This window comes from Pinus tabuliformis, chromosome 4_2 (assembly GCF_031772625.1).
Source record: "Pinus tabuliformis cultivar Carrire ecotype Pingquan chromosome 4_2, CPIR1, whole genome shotgun sequence".
NCBI classification, from domain to species: Eukaryota; Viridiplantae; Streptophyta; class Pinopsida; order Pinales; family Pinaceae; genus Pinus; species Pinus tabuliformis.
Window position 1 is genome coordinate 974,784,579 of NC_142304.1, and position 22,370 is coordinate 974,806,948.

The window sequence follows — 22,370 nt, forward strand, 5'->3', positions numbered from 1 at the left end:
CAATCAAAGGTGATCACGCTTTAATGAGGGACCAAAATGTTAAACTTGGGCGGGACTTGAGGCCCCGTAAGATGTTGATTGAGTAACGTGTCAATTGCGCCATAAAAGGGAAGCAAGACGATAAACACAAGTAGACCCATAAGCGTTAGGCATGTGGAGGTAGCTTGGACGCCAAGGGCTAACACTGAACGCAGAGGCACCAACCTTAGTAGGACATCAACAAGTTTCTAGAAACTTTTAGCATTATGTTGACACCTAATCATTAGGATTGGGTGAACATTTGTAAATAATGTAAATAGTAAATAATGGAAAATGAAGAGACACTGGGAGGTGAAGCCCAATAGTCTATCCCTCCCATATATAACCATGAGTAATCTTAATGAATAAACAATTTGATTTGAGGAGTTACCTCCTGGCCTGACATGGTATCAAAGCCATCTCCGTTTTCATCTTTTATGCCCTTGTAACTCCCTTCTGCCATTTCTGCAATCTGTCATATCCTCCATTCCTATGCTCTCTGTCCTCTGCATGTTTTATAATCTGGTCTACGTTCACATTTTCTTTGACGCTCCCTCACCACTATTTTACTGTGCGTTTGGTATCAGCGCACCCACAAATGTTATTTAATACTCCACGCTGCTATACCAACAAAATCCCACGCTGCCCTGGTGGTTTCTCATACTTTGTCTGCACTACTGGTCTCGGCCTTCTACATTTTTTATAACATTACATACTCGGTTGCCATACCTTGGTTACCCTACCGCTGCCATACACTCCCTCTCAGCATCGACATCCTACACACTGCGTGTTGGCCTCCATACACAAGTTAACATTGCCTTGGTATACATCAACCTCCTTGATATACGTTGGCTTCCTTGGTATTCCCACTGCACAGCAAACATTGTCTCTCCACCATAGTCGACTCCCCTCTGCAACGTTGAACGATGTCCTCTCCACCACAATCCACATACAATGCTCCTTCGTACACAGTGCAGGCCTCAATACACAAGTTAATGTCCCAACTGCCCACTACCTCCATCTCCATACCACATTTCCACCTGCGTATTTCCACTGGCCTCCCTTGCATACCACTATGGTATACCCATCCTGCATCTTCTCCCACCCTTCATCCTACGCACTCGCTCCTCACCCGTCCTTCCTGGCCCATTACGTTAATAGCGCCATATGCGCACTCCCCATATATCCCCTCCTCCATACCACTCCTCCCCCATATAATACCTCTCCCAATAATACCTCTGTCCTATTGCTACCAGAATTGCATTTTTCATAATATTGCTACTACAGTGCAGTTTTTTTTTTACATCAAAAGTGCATTTTTTGCCAGCAGAAGTACATTTTTTACATAGTACACATTTTTTAAATGCATTCATTGATCTCTATAGTTGGAGTAGTTCTCTCTGGGAAAGAGAACTATCCAGAATGGTCGCGGAAGATAAAACACACTCTCATTTTCAATGAGTTGTGGAAAGGAGTTTGTGTAGGAGAAGGAGATAATGAACCTGCAAAGCCTACCTCAGACAAGGAATTCACCATTTGGGAAAACAAGAACAGCAAGGCCTATGCATTGATTGCAACATCTGTAAATGAAGAGGTGAGTCGCCATATTTCACCATTTTCAAATGCTTTTGAAGCCTTACAAAAGTTGAAGGAACTCTATGACTCACACTCTGAACTTGAAGTTGTCTAATTGATGATTAAATTGTTCAGTCTTGAATTAAAAAATGATGATCCTCTTGCTTTGGCATCAGAAGTAAGATCTATTATGCATGATATCAAAGTCACTAATGTTGAACTAGACATTCCTCTTATAGCTTTTGTCAAGGCACTTTATCCCACTTATTCAAATTATCTTGAGTCATTGCAAGCAAATGGAAACCTCAAAGAGATTACCTTTGACTCCCTTGTGAAAAAGTTTGTTGAGAGAGAGAAGGCTTTTGGGAAAAAGACAACTCCTCAGTCTTCTGAAGAAGTTGTGTGTCTTGCACATAGAGAGAAGGATCATGCTCAAGATTCTTCTAGAGGAAGAGGTGGTCGAAGAGGAAGAGGAAGAGGAAGAATAACTTTCAGAGGCAAGGGGGGCAGGCACCCTCAAAGAGAAAAGTTTGACCTTCATTACATATGTTGCAATAGAGATGGATCACATGATGCATCCACATGCAAGTTGCCTTGGGACAAAATTGAGCAGGAAAGAAGTCAACCCAAAGGTAAAACTAATGACAAAGAGAAAGGTAAAGCACCTAAATCCGCTATGTTGTGGCACATTGTAACATTGGAGTAAATGAAGATTTGTTTAATGTTTCACTTGCTTCTTGGAAAAATGTTTGGTTGCTTGATTCAAGAGCAACTTGCCACATGACTTTTAGAAGAGATTTTTTTGAAGAATTTACTGATAATGTTGATGGAGCAGTATATTTTGCAAACAAATCAAAACTCGAGCCATCAGGGCTTGGCACAATCAGACTCAAATTGCCTGGTCTTCCAAACTTTCTTCAGCATGATGTTTTATATCTCCCACAGCTGAGAAGAAACTTGTTGTCCTTGGTCCACATCCGCCAGCAAGGACACTCCATTCATATGTTTGATGGCAAGGTTGAGGTCATAAAAGCATCAGATCACTCACTTGTCATGACGGGGATAGAAGAAGAAAGACTTTTGAAGCTACAAGGTACCTCTGTTCGTGCACAAAATTTCTCATACAATTCTCATTATGATGAAGGTACATTTCCATCAAGTCTTTTATGGCATGCTAGATTTGGACACTTGAACTATGACAACCTTCGCTTGTTGAAGAAAAATGGTGTTACTGGTTTGCCTACAATTCCTATGAAACTTAAGCAATGTGATGCTTGTATTCTAAGAAAGCATAGCAAACAGTGTTTTCATGATTCACATTCCAGAGCACATAGAAAACTTGAACTCATTCATTCAGATTTATGTGGTCCAATGCCTGTTCCTTCTACAAATGGAAATAAATATATGCTGACATTTATTGATGACTACACCAGAATGTGTTGGGTTTATATAATGAAGAACAAATATGATGTTTTTCAAACATTCAAGAACTTTCATTCATGGATTGAAAATGATGCACAATCTCATATTGGCTCTATTTGCACTGATAATGGAAAAGAATACACTTCAAATGAATTTAAAAACTATCTTCGCCAGCATGGGATCAAATATCAAATAATTGTGCTTTATAATCCCCAACAGAACGGAGTAGCTGAAAGAATGAATAGCAATCTTAAATATGGTACATTCTATGATGCTTTTCAAGAATGTAAAATTGATGTTTTGGGCTAATGCAGTTCTATGTGTTGTGTATGTAAAGAATAGATGTCCATCTAATGTTATTAGAAACAAGACTCCTTATGAAATGTGGTATGGCCACATTCTTTCGGTAAAGCATCTCAGGGTCTTTGGTTCCACCTGTTATGCCTTGATACCAAAGGTACAAAGAAACAAATTTGGTGCAAAGAGTTGTAAATGTATCTTCTTGGAGTATTCAAATACCTCCAAAGCACACCGTATCTATGATGAAGTTAATAAGAAGTTTGTTGTATCTAGAGATGTAATCTTTCTTGAATCTTCCAAAGCTGACAATGTTGTTGAGCGGCAGTTTGATTGCTTAGATAGATTCAGACATGCAAAATCGTTCCAGAAATTTGATAATCAGATTCCACATCTTGAAGAGGGGATTCCTATCCTAGATCAATCTGTGGAATATTCTTCTAAAGCACTCTCTCCCCCACATGAAGCTCTAGCCACTAATGATACTATAAGTGATGTGATTGACAGAAATGGGAGACTCAATCTTGATTCAGTCCCAACTTAGTCAACTGAGCAGCTTGGGCCATCTCAGAAAGGTCCTCCAAAATGGCTGACAAAGACACTTGAAAGTGTTCATTCTGATGAGGTTTGAAAGACAAGAACAAGAAATTCAACCAGGCAAAATGGAGGTGATGTAAATGATTCTAATTCACCTGTTGATATGGATGTTTCTTATGATTGTGAATTGAATTTGTCTAAAGATTTTGAACCAAATTGCTTCAAAGAAGTCGCTTCTCATGATGAATGGAAAGAAGCGATGCAAAAGGAGTATGATGCCTTGATAAAGAATGGCACTTGGAAGTTGGTTGATCCTCCATTGAGAACCAAACCAATTGGCTGCAAGTGGGTCTACAAAAACAAGTGTAAAGTTGATGGATCACTTGACAAGCACAAAGTCAGGCTTGTGGAAAAAGGTTTTGCACAAAAGGAAGGGGTCGGTTATGAGGATACTTTTGCCCCCACAACAAAATGGGCTACCATCCGGACACTCTCTGCCTTGGCAGCTCAGAACGGTTGGAAAGTCCATCAAATGGACGTAAAAACTGCTTTCTTGAATGGAGATCTGAAAGAAAAAAAAATTATGTCCCAGCCAAAAGGATTTGTTGTGAAGGGACATAAACATAAATAATGCAAAACTTGTGAAATCCTTGTATGGCCTCAAGCAAGCACTGCGAGCCTCGTATGAAAAGTTAACTAAGCATCTTCTGAAACTCAACTTCAAACATTATGATCTTGATTAATCAACCTTGTTTGTCAAGAAAGTTGGCAAAACAGTTGTATATCTTGTGGTATATGTAGATGATCTTTTGATGACAGGGAACAATGACAGCGACATTTGCATCCATAAAGAATGATTGAGGAAAGGTTTTGAAATGACTGACTTGGGCTATGTTCACTACTATCTTGGGATTGAAGTAACTCAACATTCGAAGTCTATATTCCTCTCTCAAAAGAAGTAAATTGGAGATTTGTTGAACGGGTTTGGCATGGCTGAGTGCAATCCTTTGACTACTCCAATGGAACAAAACTTAAAGCTCACATCCATTGAAGGAAAAGAATTTGAGTATGCAACAAAGTATAGACGACTTGTAGGAAGTCTCAACTACCTGACTACTACCAGACCAAACATTTCGTTTGTTGTTGGAATCCTCTCCAAGTTTATGCAAAAGCCTTGCGAGGGACATTGGTCTACTGCAAAAAGGGTTATAAAGTACTTGAAGGGAACCCAAGACTTTGCACTCAAGTATACACAGGTGGGCAACTTCACCTTGATTGGATACTCTGATTTAGACTTTGATGGAGACAAAGAAACTGAGGTATCTACTTCAGGTTATGCTATGAGTCTTGGATTAGGAGTTGTCTCTAGGAGATCACGCAAACAATCAGTTCCAGCAGAGTCCACAACAGAGGGAGAATATGTGGCAGCAACTTGTTGATTTGGGGTAGCATCGGATGTGCTCTAGCCATGAAAATTGGTGGAGAGGCTATAGCACATGAGATCTCCAAGACCCAGAAATGGTTTGGGAAGATTCTAACCAGTTTGGGAGATATTGAAATAATTAATATTTTTAATGGAGTTCCTAAGTCTAAACTTAGGAAAAATAAAATATTAATGGGTATTAATATAAACTGGGTTAGAAGGGTCCAAAAGTCATGGATCAAGCCAAATCTAACCTTAGCCATTGATCAGAGATTTAATCTCAGTCGTTAATGGACCAACGAGAAAAGTATAAGAGGAGGCTTGAGGGTCAGTTGGAGAACACACCAAGAGAGATCAAGAATTCGATTTTCTGGGGCAGGGTTTGCTGAGGAAATCGAATGAGTGATCTGAGTTGCAGCTAAGGGGCAGTGAATACATAGCAGAGAGGCAGTGTTGGTACCAGAGAGGCAATGCAAAGCCCAGTGAGATTGACGCAGAGGCAATTGGAGGCTATGCAAAGGTAGCCAGGAGTTGTGCAGTGCCAGAGAAGCCAACATGTGAGACGCAGAGGGTCTAGGGGCTGATGCAGAGGCTCCAGAAGCTAACGTAGGGCCTTGAGACAACACTGGAGGATTTTGTGGGACATATTGGGAGATGGTGAGCCAGATAGGGTGACGCAATCCATATTAGAGTGACGCAGAGCAGCAGAAGCTGCAATTGTTGTTGTGGGATCGTTCATCTGGTGATTAATCAGTCGGAATATCTGTCTCTGAGGAGAGGTACTACTGCCAAGGGCATTCTTTGTTGGGTGAGCCATTTCTGGCACCCTAGTTGTATTCTGGAAATTGCATAATAATAAAACCCTCTGAATAGTTGCACCGGTTTTCCTGCATTAGGTTTTTCCAGGGACATTGGTCCAAAAACAACAATGTCACTTGTGTGCTTGTTTACTTTCAGTTGATGATCTATAGATGTTGATACTGTACTTATATTTATTTTTAGTATTTACATGGTAAATAACATGTTAAGTAATTGAACAAGTAGGAAGAAATAAATCAGATAGTACAAGACGAATTTCTAACGGGTTAAACTTAGAATTTCCAACATGGTATCAGAGCGTGGTTGCAGATCACAGGATAACTGAAGGCATCAGCCGAGTAGAGAAGTAGCAGCAGAAACAACTGTTCCAAGTGACAAAAGTTGTTCCTCGCAGAAAGCGGGAAGGAAGGGGTGATGCAAAGGCCTGCGTCATCAGTTCGAGCCAGGAAGAGGATCAACGCAGAGGCAGAGAGGAGCAGACTTGACCTATGCAGTGCCCGATCATCTTTCTCAATCATGAAGGATTGACCTGTGGCTAGGAGGTGCAGATTTTGCCAGTGTCGGGAATACGCAGAGCCTAGAGGCTCAGTCCTTCAAGTTGTTGGGGTATAGGAGGCTGCAGATAATTTTTAGAGCGAAGCTAGTGGGGTACTGTGGTCAGAACAGTACCTAACAGGGCAAGATCAAGGAGGAGGGATTTCCAGAAGGGAAATCGAGACTCAGAGGGAGTCAAACCGAGGACTTTCAGTAGGGAAGTAGAGAGACTCAGAGGAGTCAGAAGAAGAGCAACATAATGGTTGTGAATGCACTGAGAGATCAGGACAGGTTGGATGAAGCATCCAACTTCGCGATTTGGAAGGCCAGGATCTTGTCCATTCTAGACAGATATCGCATCAAGGACTTCGCCTTGAAAACAATAGCGATCCCAGTTGACCCAGTTGAAAATGAGAAGTATGAGGAGGCAATGGCCAGGGTGAAGTGCATCATCCTTGATGGGGTCAAGGATCATGTGGTGCCGCATATTGCCGAGAAGGACACAACAAATGAGATATGGGATGCCCTGAAGAAATTGTACCAGCATACTTCTGTGCAGAGGAAGATGTTACTTGAAAATCAGTTGTAGTCCAGATACAGAAGGGAGAGCAGATAGATATCTTCCTCGGTGGATTGAAGGAGATCTGTAACCAACTAACTTCCATAGGAGCCACACCGGATCAGGAACTGATGGTGAAGACCGCATTGAACGTAGTCTTAGACGATTGGGAGGTATTTGTCCAGAGCATATTGGGTAGGTCGAGCCTTCAGATTAGGAGGAATTGTGGGCGGCTCTTCGTCAAGAAGAGATCAAACAGGTGACCAAGGCAGGGAGTAGCGGAAAAGGGGTGAGAATCAAGAAGGAGGAAGAAGAAGATGCAACTCTCGCATCTGTGGGAAAGCAGGACAAGAGAAAGAAGAAGAACCTCTCCAAGGTCAAGTGCTTCCATTGTTGTGGGGAACTGGGTCATTTTGCGAACCGGTGTCCTAGGAAGAAGAGCAAGGGAGAGGCTTTTGAGACCAAGGCAGCACCAAGGAGGGTAGAAAAAGAAGTCGAGGGGGATGACGACTATGTCGAGGGCTCATGTGCCACTTGAGAGGAAGTGGGGTGACATCGAACTGTAGTCAGAAGGACTATATGCGATGAGGGGCAAGATCCTTGAGGTACCCAACCTCTTGGATTATACCTTGCTACGGGAGCCCCGAAGAGGAGTAGCAGGTGTTAAGTCTTGAAAATGTCATTCATTTCCATTACACTTTCACTATTATGTCCATTATATCACTTCCATTTCACCTCCATTTCACTACTATGTCACCACATTCATCCCACTCTCATTATCATTGGGCCACATTTATGTTTTTCCAATCTTTATTAATTCTAAGCCTTTTAAGTGAATTTGTGGTTAAAAATTAGAAAATAATGTGCATATGCTTATACCTAACAAATGGGTTGAGATTGTTGACATGTGTAGGTTGAAAGGAGGCTTCTAGAAGACCCTTATGTGGCACTCTAAGGCTAAATTCGAATTTGGGTGGAAATAATCATGGGATCATGAGGATATGTGTCACATCTCCTAATTATATTGTAACTCTAAGAAGACATGTGTCTTATCAGTTCCTATTTTGATTAGGATTTTAGAGGTAGAGGGAGAGATTCATGGACTCTCATTAATGAGATAGTTTCTCATCTTTTTGTATAAATAGGAGATCTCTCTCCTTCATTTGTTAGTCTTTTAGCTTGTGAGTTCTTAAGTCTTAGTTTGTTAGTTCTTAAGCTTCTTAGCTTATGAGATGGCTTTTGAAAGCTTTGGAGAGCTTTGTTGTACTTTGCAATTTTGAAAAATTTGAATAAAGCTTTGATGTTCTCAACATAGAAGGAGATGTGAAGTAGATGTCATGGAGCATATTAGAATGTAAGGTAGAGTAGATTTCATTTTGTAATTTTGCTTGAATTTCATTATGTCATTTGATTGCTTTCAAGTTTGATAGATTAGATTTTTCATTCATGCAATTTTAATTCATGTAAGTGTGTTCAACCGGTTGATTGTAGATTAGTTTTTCTTTACATGTTTTTGCAGCAAATAGTGACATGAGATTTACCTCTCTGCTGACTTTGTTTTTTTAGCTTTTCAATTTCAGTTATGCTTTGATTTCAGTTTTATTCATTTGCTTTGTTAGCTAGTTTAGATATCAGATTGCTCAAGTTATTGATGATTACCTCCGAAAGCCATAGTGAGACTAACTGGCGAGGGGTCAGACTATGAATTGATGTGATTTGATTTTAAGTTTACTTTTCTGCAATTAGATATCAGATTGACTTCAGTCAAAGTCCTGTTTTTATCATGTTTTTCTTGAAGTCTTTGTTGTCTGAAATTGAAAATCATTAATCCTTATTATAAAAATTTACAATTTCAGAGAAAAAAACAAAAAGGGAAAAACAATCTATGGCTATCTTCAATCCTAGCTTTCAATGTGGCCTTAGTAGAAAATCTGCATCCCTGTTCAAGCTTTGGCCTGAAACAAACCTGCAAAATCATAAATAAATAAAAAATGCATTTAGAAGTGAGTTTATATCATAACGATGGTGGAATATGCATTGGAAGCTTACATAGTCTAATCGCAAGATCTGATCCCAAACAAAATCCATGACTTTGAAATCAAGACAGAGTGCTGGCAGCCACAACCTTCATATGTTGAAGAGATCTCGCCCGTGACCAAATTCCAAATTGCAAATGGCGATGTTTAAATTCTAGAGAACATGGGCTATTTAAATAAGGGCTATATCAAAGAAGATGCATTCCCTGTTTAGACCGTACAAATATTGCCCAATATGCATATGAATTAGTTGCAATAAGCCGACAGCTGAATGCTTTGGGCTTGATAGATGTGCCAGAAATTGATTCGGATAGTAGTTTAGCTGAAGCTCTAGACAATGGGTGATACGATTACTTGGTTCTGTTATTCATAATAACAACAAATGATTCAAACATATGCGGCAGAAGAAATCGATTTTACAACCGAATGCAGAACAGTAAACATATTAACTCAGAAAAACGTAAACAGAGAAAAACGTCAAACTTTGAGAGCACGATTTGGCCAAACGGAGGCGAATTTGAAAAAACTAAACATGGGTTTTTTTGCCAGTAGGGTCAATTAGATAACCCAGAAACCGTTTCAAGAAATTCGTGGCGGTTTAAGAGAATTTCTTGGTTCTTTGGAGCGCATTTTTGCTTGCCGCGTGAAAAAAACGGAATTTTCAATTAAACGAACAGGCTGTGATTTAATTCGGAAATGAGAATTCTAATTTGATTATGTGCTGGCATTTACTCCACCATGTCTCCCACCTTTTATTGCCATTCGTCTATAACTCATTAACACCTGTAATCCCAATTGAAGACGGCTCTGCTAGTGAATTAATTCCATTACGTGAACCAGTTGAGTACGCCTCTTCCAAACTGATCTGTCATCTTCAACCGAACTTCTCCACTCCACCTGTTTAACAGCTAAATTGGATAACTTGACCAAGTGAATACGACTCTTTTACATCCATATTGCTTGGACTATGATAGTGGAGTTTGAGTGCATAATTATTCTGTGTGGAGGAGTGATCGCTCTCGGTGGTAGAACTGCATGGTATAATGCACTGAAATTTGATTTTATAATGCGTTAAAGAGGAGAATGTGAGTGCATTTCAAAGACGTGAATGAAATCATTATCATATTTATTTACTCATTTTCTACTCTTAAAAAAAACCATTCACGTGAACTTTATAAACGAATGAGTGGTGAAGAAGATAATTAGTGGATTATTCATTCAGCATAACTCTGTTTTCAATTGGTGATTACGGTAATGGGTAGCGTGGAGATGAAGAGATCCTCTTACAGACCCGACGGACTCAAAGTATGATTTAGATAGTACTTTCAAATTCTCGCTGGTGAAAATGTGAATGAGGTAGACAAAATTGGCCAATCCGGATGATCATTCATATTTTATAATGAACAGGGCACAGACAATAGAAAATAAAAGCATGACAGCAAAGGGAAATGGGTTGTTTTATGATTTAGAAACTGGAAGGAGTGGAGGTTTTATCATGATGTGCCTTCAGTTGTTTATCAAACTATAAGTTGAAGCTTTGTTGCTCATTTTCCTTAGCAGTCTTGTGTATTTCAGAAGTCTGATATAACTGCTACAACAGTGTAATCCTCGAAGTTTAGTCCTGAAAATAAGTTATGATAATCCTAATACACTTAAAGGCTCAATAAGTATTATCTTGTTTGTTTTTCAAGTGAGATTTTGGGACTGTTTGCATGCTAATTTTGGGCTGATCTGAATCATATCAAAGTCTGGTGCATTATAATGGTATTCTTGAAATCATTGGTTTTCGTTTGATCTTGAAAATAATCTATCATTTCTGCATACTAGCTCTTGCATATTTGCACTCTTGCATAAGCATCTTTTTGATAGTCGAAGTGCTCTAAAATTGTTCCCGTGCCTAATTACTAAGTAACCAAAAGATTGAATTCATCTTCAAGGTTTATGATTCAGAAGGCAGTAGGAAAGTGACACTTCGGGTATATCTCAAAAAAAAATAAAAAATAAAAAAATAAAAAATGATGGGGCTCATTGGGAGAGCTAAATCAGTTGAACACACTTGGACTTGGACTCTCTTTATCTAAGATAAAATGGGCAGTCAGGGATATGCGTTTGATGGCTGACTGTCTTTTAGCTGCGGAATGCAGCCACTTTCCGCAGCTGATTCAACTTTCCGCAGCTGTTTTTGTTAAACTCTAGGTTGCAGGTGTCATCAAGCAAAACAAGCCACATGGGTAGCTGGGAAAATGTTAGTACATGGATGGTGTCCTATTCATTTGATCCAATTCGATGAAAAAGACCCCGGTCAAAGAGAAGTCAAGTTGTGTGTTATCACTAAGTTGCCACACTGAATCGCCACACTAAGTCACTGCATGTCAAGAAAAAATAATAATTTTGAATCAATGAAATGAATAAGTTATTTGCTCACTTTTCTGAAGATATTGATTAATTTTGGACTGATGATGAAAGATGAATGGCTAACTTTTATTCAAAATTTTTAGCTACAGAAACTGTGCACATTCCACAGCTAAAGTCCAATTCTGCAGCTGTCCTCTAATTCCGCAGCCGGAAAAACCTCATTGTTCAAATCAGCCTATCTTTCTCATACAAAATCAGATTTTGATGATTTAAGTATCGTTGGAAAGATCTCAACAAGATCTACACAATGAGAAATCCATCATTAAAGTTTGAAATGGCAAATAATGAAATAAATTGCTAAAAAGAAGCAACATTCAACTTGGGGCACCAATTCCAAAGCAGGTATAAATTCTTTTGATTTTTCCTTTGAAGACTTGTTTCATTAATACAAATTCTTAGTTTTGTGTGTAAATATCATAACTAGAGAGATTGATCACATCTCTCCTTTGATAACCTTACATTCCATTGCAGAAGAAGTATTAGTTTTTTTTGCAGGTTCCAGGAGGAAGGACAAATGACTACAAGAGAATGGTGTCTCTCTAAGAGACCAATTTGTTTCATAAGAGGATGATCAGCAACAAAGAAGAAATATGCTGATGCAAAATCAGATCCAAACACTTGAAAAACTTTCAGATACTATTGTCTCCATCACATCCATACCTCATAATAAACCATTCATCTCATTTTCCTCCATATTTTCCATTTACATTCACATACACTTTCCATCTCTTTTTGTCCATTCATAACCCACAAATAAAAGCAAGAGGCTTATTCACATGCTCATTGCCCATTGCCATTTTTGTTCTCTATTACCATCTTCCATTTTCATCTTCCATTTCCTGTCATTTTCATTCCGCAAATAAGCCTTGCTTCAATGCAAATTATTGAGTCCATAGTCCTTTGAGTCTAAGTTCTTTGTAAAAACACCTTGAGGCTTGCATGCCTTAATGGCAAGTCCTCATGCTGACAAACAATGGGAATACATTAATGTCTCTCGTTCGTCAGATCTTCTAGGCGACTCGACATTGGCAAAATCATTCGTACCTAGCAAGATGTGTTTGGGCATCTTGACTCTCATTGTCATCAATGGTGAGAGTTCTCGTGTTGACTAGTGGCATCCATTAATGGCCACTAAGTCAACAATTTCCTACTATGTTCGACATCAGAACATCTTTTCACATAGTAGGAATTGTGTCAATGAGTTTTGAAGACATGAAGACTATTATTTTCAGCATTCTGGAGCAGATTCAATAAGTTTTAGTAGAAGCAATAAAAAGTCATCTTATCTCTTTATCCATGACTCCTCTTGTTCAGACACTTGAAGAAGAATATGATCAAAATTTTTCAGCCACCACACATACAACTCATCCATTCTAAAGGGTAAGTTAAGGTACGTCATTTTCTAACTTTTGACCATATAATTCCATAAAAAACTAAAATGATAATTGTTGGGAAAAACATTTCTCTTCCTCATTTCATAAAATTGCCAATACCATCAGTTGGGGGGGGCGGGGGGGAATGCATTCATATTCATATCTTGTCATGTCCATACCATACTCAATAACCCACATACTTTCAACATATATTAACTATTACATTGTTATTATGAGCATACAATGGCTTCTGAAAAAGTGCCTAAAGGATAAATTGGATACAAACAAAATCATGGTTGTCACACAAGAACCAACCATCATGCGATCCAATAAAGATATACTTGCAACAATAATCAAAATATCATTATGCAAAGTTCAAAGATCAAAATAGAATGCAACAAAAAAAAAAAATTGTTGTAACACAAGAACCAATCATGTTGCAATTCAAGTAAAACACTTTGCAAAAATATGAAGTTATCAAATGATATCATGCAAATTTAAGCCAAAGCTCAAGGATCAAAAGAGGTAATGTAATATATATTGCATGAGGACATGTAATAGCTTCAATTGGGGGGTATGTTGAGTCTTGAAAATGTCATTCATTTACAGTACACTTTCACTATTATGTCCATTATATCACCTCCATTTCACCTCCATTTCACTACTATGTCACCACATTCATCCCTCTCTCATTATCATTGGGCCACATTTATGTTTTTCCAATCTTTATTAATTCTAAGCCTTTTAAGTGAATTTGTGGTTAAAAATTAGAAAATAATGTACATATGCTTATACCTAACAAATGGGTTGAGATTGTTGACATGTGTAGGTTGAAAGGAGGCTTCTAGAAGACCCTTATGTGGCACTCTAAGGCCAAATTCGAATTTGAGTGGAAAGAATCATGGGATCATGAGGATATGTGTCACATCTCCTAATTATATTGTAACTCTAAGAAGACATGTGTTTTATCAGTTCCTATTTTGATTAGGACTCTAGAGGTAGAGGGAGAGATTCATGGACTCTCATTAATGAGATGGCTTCTCATCTTTTTGTATAAATAGGAGATCTCTCTCCTTCATTTGTTAGTCTTTTAGCTTGTGAGTTCTTAAGTCTTAGTTTGTTAGTTCTTAAGCTTGTTAGCTTGTGAGATGGCTTTTGAAAGCTTTGGAAAGCTTTGTTGTACTTTGCAATTTTGAAGAATTTGAATAAAGCTTTGATGTAATGTAAGATAGAGTAGATTTCATTTTGTAATTTTGCTTTGATTTCATTATGTCATTTGATTGCTTTCAAGTTTGATAGATTAGATTTTTCATTCATGCAATTTTAATTTATGTAAGTGTGTTCAACTGGTTGATTGTAGATTAGTTTTTCTTTACATGTTTTTGCAGCAAATAGTGACATGAGATTTACCTCTCTGCTGACTTTGTTTTTTTAGCTTTTCAATTTTAGTTATGCTTTGATTTCAGTCTTATTCATTTGCTTTGTTAGTTAGTTTAGATATCAGATTGCTCAAGTTATTGATGATTACCTCCGAAAGCCATAGCGAGACTAACTGGCGAGGGGTCAGACTATGAATTGATGTGATTTGATTTTAAGTTTACTTTTCTGCAATTAGATATCAGATTGCTCAAGTTGTTGATGATTACCTCCCAAAGCCATAGCAAGACTAACTAGTGAGGAGTCAGACTATGAATTGATGTGATCTGATTTTAGTTTTATTTTTCTGCAATTACATTTTAAATTGCTCATATCATTGACGGTTACCTCCGCAAGCCATAGCGGGACCACTGGCGAGGGATCGAATTATGAATGTGTAATTTGATTTTAGTTTTACTTTCCTTGCAATTTTTTATTTCTTTGAGTGCAGTAGCTTAAATCGCTTTTCTATATTTAGACAGCAGCAAAGATAATAGTTTCATGATCAGTAGTTCATTATTTACTTGCTTAAATAGTAGCACATTTTCCATTCTTGTTCAAGCATGACTGTCATCACTAGTATATTCTAAGACCTTCTGAAGTGTTAAGTTTTGGAATCATTATAGAGGACATAATTGCCTTAGAATCTATATCCATACTTGCCTTCTAGAGACTTAGGAATAGGATTTCCATTTGCATTAGACACTTTAGGAGATCAACAAGAACAAAACCCCAAAACAAAACAAAAACTATAAAACAACGAAGTAAGAAAAAGGTTAACTAAGCACATATGTTGCACCACACTTCATCAGTTTACGATACCCGGATTGATAATTTATGTAGAGCAATTTAAGACGTTAAATTGACTAGACAGCAGGACTGGCAGATCTTAGTAGAGATTGATGCAGATGGAGCGACAGAAAGTGCTACAGTGCAGGAGTCCCGGGACAGTGCAGAGGCTAACAGGATGCAACTGTACGAGAAGCATGGGAATATTGCACCAATGCAGGATGGCACGGAGAGGTGTGCAACGGTGCGAGATGCATGGAGTTGTTGCAGTAGTGCAGAGGTCAGTAGAGGGAGCACTTGTTAGCAACAGAGGGAGCTTCAGCATCGAGAGAGTCTCTAGCCTGACAGGGATGTCAGAGTTGGGTGAATCAGTTACTTCCTTCTCAGTAACTGGGTTGCAGTGCAGCAGTTAGCAGTGGTAGTGCTATGGGCAGCACAATGCAGCGTGAGGAGAAGGGGATGCAGTGCAGATGCAGTACTGGGTATATGGACCAGCAGCGACATGGAGAAGAGGGAGCTACCGTACGGATGCAGCAGTGGTAGTGGCAGGGCCATGGGCAGTAGTACATGATGCAGCAGTGCAGAGAATGTTGGTCAGGGAGGTCTAGCATCAGCACAGGGATCAATGTTGGATGATCAGGGTGATACCCAGTGAGGAGTATTGCTAAAGCACAGTCCTCACTAAGAGGGAGTGTTGATTTGGGGTAGCATCGGATGTGCTCTAGCCATGAAAATTGGTGGAGATGCTAAAACACATGAAATCTCCAAGACCCAGAAATGGTTTGGGCAGATTCTAACCGATTTGGGAGATATTAAAATAATTAATATTTTTAATGGAGTTCCTAAGTCTAAACTTAGGAAAAATAAAATATTAATGGGTATTAATATAAAATTGGGTTAGAAGGGTCCAAAAGTCATGGATCAAGCCAAATCTAATCTTCGCCATTGATTAGAGATTTAATTTCGGTTGTTGATGGACCAACGATAAAAGTATAAGAGGAGGCTTGATGGTCAGTTGGAGAACACACCAAGAGAGATCAAGAATTCGATTTTCTGGGGCAGGGTTTGCTGAGGGAATCGAATGAGTGATTTGAGTTGCAACTGAGGGGCAGTGAATACATCGCAGAGAGGCAAAGTTGGTACCAGAGAGGCAACGCAGAGCCTAGTGAGATTGACGCAGAGGTAGCTATAGGCTATGCAGAGGCAGCCAAGAGTTGCGCAGTGCCAGAGAGGCTAGCGTGTGAGACACAGAGAGTCGAGGAGCTGACGCAGAGGCTAGCAGAGCTGACGCAAGGCCTATAGAGGTAGCGCTAAAGGACTTCGTGGGACAGACTGGGAGTTGGTGAGCCAGATAGGGTGACGCAATCCCTATTAGAGTGACGCAGAGTAGCAGAAGTTGCAATTGTTGCTGTGGGATCGTTCATTTGGTAATTAATCACCTGGAATATCTGTCTCCGAGGAGAGGTACTACTGCCGAGGGCATTCTTTGTTGGGTGAGCCATTTCTGGCACCCTAGTTGTATTCTGAAAAATGCATAATAATAAAATCCTCTGAATAGTTGCACCGGTTTTCCCGCATTGGGTTTTTCCGGGGACATTGGTCCAAAAACAACGGTGTCACTTGTGTGCTTGTTTACTTTCAGTTGATGATCTGTAGATGTTGATATTGTACTTGTATTCATTTTCAGTATTTACATGGTAAATAACTTGTTAAGTAATTGAACAAGTAGGAAGAAATAAATCAGATAGTACAGGAAGAATTTCTAACGGGTTAAACTTAGAAATTCCAACACAACTGAGACAACAAAAGAAATTGTGTGGCTTAGGAAAATTCTGGAAGATTTGCAAGTGAAACAAGTACATTCAACTCAAGTGATGATTGACAACACCTCTGCAATAAAGTTGGCCAAGAACACAAATTTCCATGATCGAACGAAGCACATCAATACAAAATACCATCTGATTCGACATTTCCTATTGAGGCCAAGACAATCCATCTACGCCATTGTTCCGCTAATGAGAAGATTGCAGACATCTTCACCAAAGCACTTGGAAGAGAAAAGTTCAAAAGATTTAGAACGATGCTTGGACTCACCAACATCCCTTCAGATTAAGGGGGGAATGTTGACATCTAATCATTTGGATTGGGTGAACATTTGTAAATAATGTAAAAAGTAAAAAATGGAAAATGAAGAGACATCGGGAGTTGAAGCCAAAGAGTCTCTCCCTCCTGTATATAACCATGAGTAATCTTAATGAATAAACAATTCGATTTGAGGAGTTACCTCCTGGCCTGACACATTATTTTTGAATGGAGAGCACTGTTAGAAACATGAAAAAATCACCTAGGTAAATGGGCATAATGGTCAAAGAAATGGTTAAAAGTACAGACCCTCCTTTCCTAAATCAGGCTATGAAGACAGTTCCAATAAAATTTCCTGGAAATTAACAATACAGCTATGAGCACCTTCTTCTCTTTCAATTTCCAGCTTATCAGATCTATCTAGACTGTTATAGTTACTTCCAGAGACTGTAGTTTCTAACGCAGGAGCAAGTCCAATCTGCCAAGGGTTCAGCACACTAATGCATGTTCAAAAACGCAAATTGAAAGGCTTTGGACCGTTCAGGTCAAAGTCACATTATGCTGCTTAAAGTGGAGCTAAGCTTACAAAATGTTGCATCAAGGAGTCTGATGATTTTTTCCTAATGGATTATACAAAATCACTCTCTCAACTGGAAGATATTTTTCAGCTTCAATCTAGCCCTCAGTTTGGGATTTGGGCCATGCGCATGGTTACTTAGAAGTTAAAACAGTAATTGGAGGCTAGCACATCAAAGATTTATCCGAAAGGTTTTTTCAACCTCCAAACATTAGAGATTCTCTTATCCAGTGTGTGTACATGGTCTCAGATAGCTTTCTGACATGAACTGCATATCAACAAGAAGGGCCTATAAATTTCAGAAGTTCCCACCATGACACACAAGCTTGATGCGAATATGTTCCTCCTTTACTTAAACGAGGGAGGGGAATGAGTCATGACAGAATTTGTCTTTACCTGAGCTGAGAAAGGCTAGCTGAGATAAGAATTTTCGGGACCATTGCTATGCTCGGAAGTTCATCCCAACTAATTAATAGTCTACTAGAGTTTCCTATTTTTCAGATCTTTTCTTTATTTCTGGATCTGCATGAGCATGCTTGGTGCCGTGTGATCCATTGTTCCAAGATCTTCAAGACTAAAAACCACTTTAAACTTGGAATTCAGTATCATCTATGTTTTCAGCTACCAGGTATTATTGTAATGGCACATAGTGGTGGCAAGCGATAAATAAACGCTCACTTGGCAAACCATAAAAGAAAAGAAAACAGAACTGACCATGCAAAAGAGAAGCAATGCCCTACTGAAAGGAATATATTCAATTAGTAGATAGAGATCATGTCAAGTTAGGAGGATCAGATTGGTGTTGAAGAGAAAGATTTATTCATTCACTATTGAGGAAAGCTGCAAGATAAATTCATACGCATTATCTAATATTCACAATCTGCAATTTTCAGAGTCTTACATCAGCCCTATATATTTTTAGATTCTCTTCTCTAATATTGGAAAGTACCTTCATCATAGGCATCAAGGGCCTTAGCCTTGAATTGATTGAACTGCCATGACTGCACGTCCAGGGAAAATGGGCTGAAACCAGACTGGAACAATGAAGAGTTCTGTTGACGAATGGTGGATCCAGCAGTTGCAAAGTTCGCTCCATGGCTGAAGTTTGAACCCACAGACTGCAGATAGGGGCTCAAATATGGCAAACCCAATCTCTCGGCTGCAGTAAAAGTCGGATCAATCCCATTCATTCCTCAAGAGTCAAAACTAAAACATCCTATGAACGGCAAGACAAAATAGCACATCACAAATTATTGTTATTGCAGGACAAACCAGTATAACTAACATACCATCACATGCATGTGGTCTGATATGCACTTAAAGGTTAAGAAACTGGAGGTTAGACATCCCAGTTGTTTGAACTGGACATATGCATTCCTCAAGTTTCACGAGCTTAAGTCCCTATTAGATCCACTATTCATGCTCTTTGAAGTACATATAAAACCCACATTCATAAACTTGAGGATTAAATGCATATAAAACCCATATTCATAAGTAAGCTTAAGTCCCCATCAGATCCACTATTCATCCTCTTTCAAGTGCATATAAAACCCAATTTTGATAAGTGCATGTCACATCCAATATTCAACTATAGCTTAGAAGCATGAAGTGCATATGAGGATAGGGATTACATGGGTTTGTTCTATTGTTAATGCCCTATCTAGATTCAATGCACAATTAACCACACTAACACAAGAGTTTGGCAGCATTGGAGGGCATATCAGACCAAGTGTCAGATGGTTTGCTCTGTAAATATTCATATTCAAATACCTTAATACACTATCTAGATTTGCTGCACAATTACACACAAACACAAAGTAGATGGATGACCCCAATCTAATGAACAGAACATGCATACCGATGAAGTCTATGACCAGCCTGCCATCACAGTATCTGCCTGCAGGCTTGTGAAAGAAAGACTCTCCATTAGGAGGAGGGGCCGCGCCAAAAGCTGCAGAGAGCCCACCAGTGTCCGAATTTGAATCCCCGAAGTTGAATATTGCTGGAAACTCACAGTCATCTTCTGCAAAGACATGAACAGTGCTGCCAAATGGGGCACTGAGAAGTAACCCCAAAACGAACAGAATGGAATGGAAGTCACAAAATGCTGCATTTTGCTTCCTGAAAGACATTTTGCAAGGCTGCAGAATCAATTCGAGAACGGATTTTGGTCTCATAAATATATTTCCCAGTCCTGCTAATCTCAAGACTAGTGTAAGCCTTCAACTGGTTGTTGTTCCTGCCATGTGGCGTGCTAAATAGGATAACAGAACAAGGCAATATCAAGCTCCAGACAGATTGGGCAGAAACAGGATTCTGTAGGCTGTTCGTGAAGATTATCACGTGTACTAGATAAGAGTGGAGATAGAAGGTTGCTGGGACCTTTTCAGAGAAAAAAGGCATCATTGATTATAAAAACATCATAAGATACAAAAGGGTGGCTGATGGGACCTTAAGTGTGCAGGCGGGTCTATTTGTGGTTAGTGATGATGACATGTGACTGATTACAAAGATCCTAATAATTAGACTATTTTAGCAAATTAATTAAGAACTGTTGTCCGTGCGTCTGTTTGTGATTAGCGATGAGTGGCTGATTACAAATACTCTAACCATTGAAAAGTTTAGCAAAATAATTAAAAATTGTTGTCCCTGGTTCCGTTTCTAATTACCAATGACCTGTGGCTGACTACAGAAATTCAAATGATCCAATTTTTTAGCAAATTAATCAAGAAACGTTGTCTTGTCATCGTATTAACACACGTTGGCGATTTGATAGGTAATGCTTTTTCAATAGACTGTTGGATTTTTGTGCAGAGAATAATTTCACATGGATGCTGATGTTTCATGGATGAAATAATTTAGATAAATGGTCCACAAGTTTGGAAATTGACACTTGCATAAAAGTTACCACATTGTTATTATTAAATGAAAATTTGTTAAAGTGGTAGTTTTTTTTTGGGTATTCCATAAAATATATATATATATATAAATAATTTTGGAGTATTTGAATTTTTTTTTGATGTTGGAGATAAATTTTTGATGGATTGAAAATCATTAAATTTAATAAATATAATTTAAAATTTCAAAAATTTCTAATAAATTTTATCATAATTTTATAGCAATTTCTATTATTTTCAAAATTTATTTATAATTTTTTTAAACTTGACTCTTTTATTTTTATACAAAGTAATGTTAATGAAATTTTAGAAAAGGCAACAAATAAATCTTATGCTATCGAGCTGTATGGAAAACAATGAGGATATACCAACGTCACTCAATTAAAGCTTAATAACATAGGATTTAAAGTCAATGAGGTAAATTAGACGTTGTCCAAGTTCATGATGTAACGAATCACAATCTTATTAATGAAAGTTCATTTCTATAAAATTTTGTTGTAATTTTGACTGAGCTATGGGGCATTAAGAGTTTAGTGATGAAGGTTGAGAATGAGGTAAATTAGAAGTTGTCCAAGTTCATGATGTAACGAATCACAATCTTATTAATGAAAGTTCGTAATTTTGACTGAGCTATGGGGCATTAAGAGTTTAGTGATGAAGGTTGAGAATGACGATAAATGTTTGTAAAAAGTTTTCCAAAAAATGATTTTTTATTAATTTTAAATAAAATTTGATTAAAATTATATTAATTTTTTTTTAAATCTAAATAAATTAATTATTATAATAAATTATGAAAAAAGATGGAATAAACAATATGCTTAAAAAATTTTAAGAAAAAAACAAATTTTATATTTACACTGAGTTATGTTTCACTAACTTAGTGAGCGTTTTTCCTCGAAGTACATACGTTGTTGGAAATTTTGACTCTAGAATAAGTTTATAACAAGAAATTTTAACTCTAAAATGAATTCATTGAATAAGAAATTATAACTAGTGGAATATGAAGAGATTAGCCCATAATGATGGGATGGATTTTGAACAAATGAAATATGATTATATGTTTTATTATGCAAAGAGATATTTGTTTTATTAGGCTGAGAGGCATATTGCACGGTCTAATATATTTTGAGAAGAAATTTGTTTTATTAAGGTGAGAGACAGATTGTACAGTTTAATAAGAGAAATGTATAACTGATTTGTACTCCATGTATATATAAATAAATTATTTTTTAAATAAAAAGATAATATGGTTTATAAAAATAAAAATAAAAAAATTATATATATTTGTTTAATTTTAATTAAAATCATTATAAAATATTAATAATGCATTTTTATTATGTTCACTCTATTTGTTTTCGTTATTACAACTTAAGATAAAGGATCTTTTAATTTGTTGTTGTTACGCTGCAATTCGGTATAGGTTTGATGTGGCTTTATCACTCTGTGTTAATTGTTATTACAACCTAAGATGAAGGATCTTTCCATTTGTTTTTGTTGCACTGCTCTATAACCCCATATAGGTGAGATGTGGCTCAGTTTGTTGTTGTTGCAGCGAGAGATGCTCTATAGCAAGGTATAGGAGAGGTGTAGATGAAATGTAA

General features: G+C 37.9%; 1 protein-coding gene across 1 annotated transcript in view; it reads right to left on the minus strand.

Moving 5' to 3' along the window:
• Window positions 1-20,248, minus strand: part of LOC149172887 (GDSL esterase/lipase At3g26430-like) — a 39,040-nt gene extending 18,792 nt beyond the window's left edge. The window contains exons 1-2 of the mRNA XM_089424456.1: window positions 19,731-20,248; window positions 18,822-19,031 (exon numbers count right to left, since the gene is read on the minus strand). Of these exons, the coding sequence (XP_089280582.1) occupies window positions 18,822-19,031; window positions 19,731-20,049 (529 nt within the window). The 5' untranslated portion in view covers window positions 20,050-20,248. The remainder of the gene's footprint in view (window positions 1-18,821; window positions 19,032-19,730) is intronic.
• Between the last annotated feature and the right edge of the window lie 2,122 nt (window positions 20,249-22,370).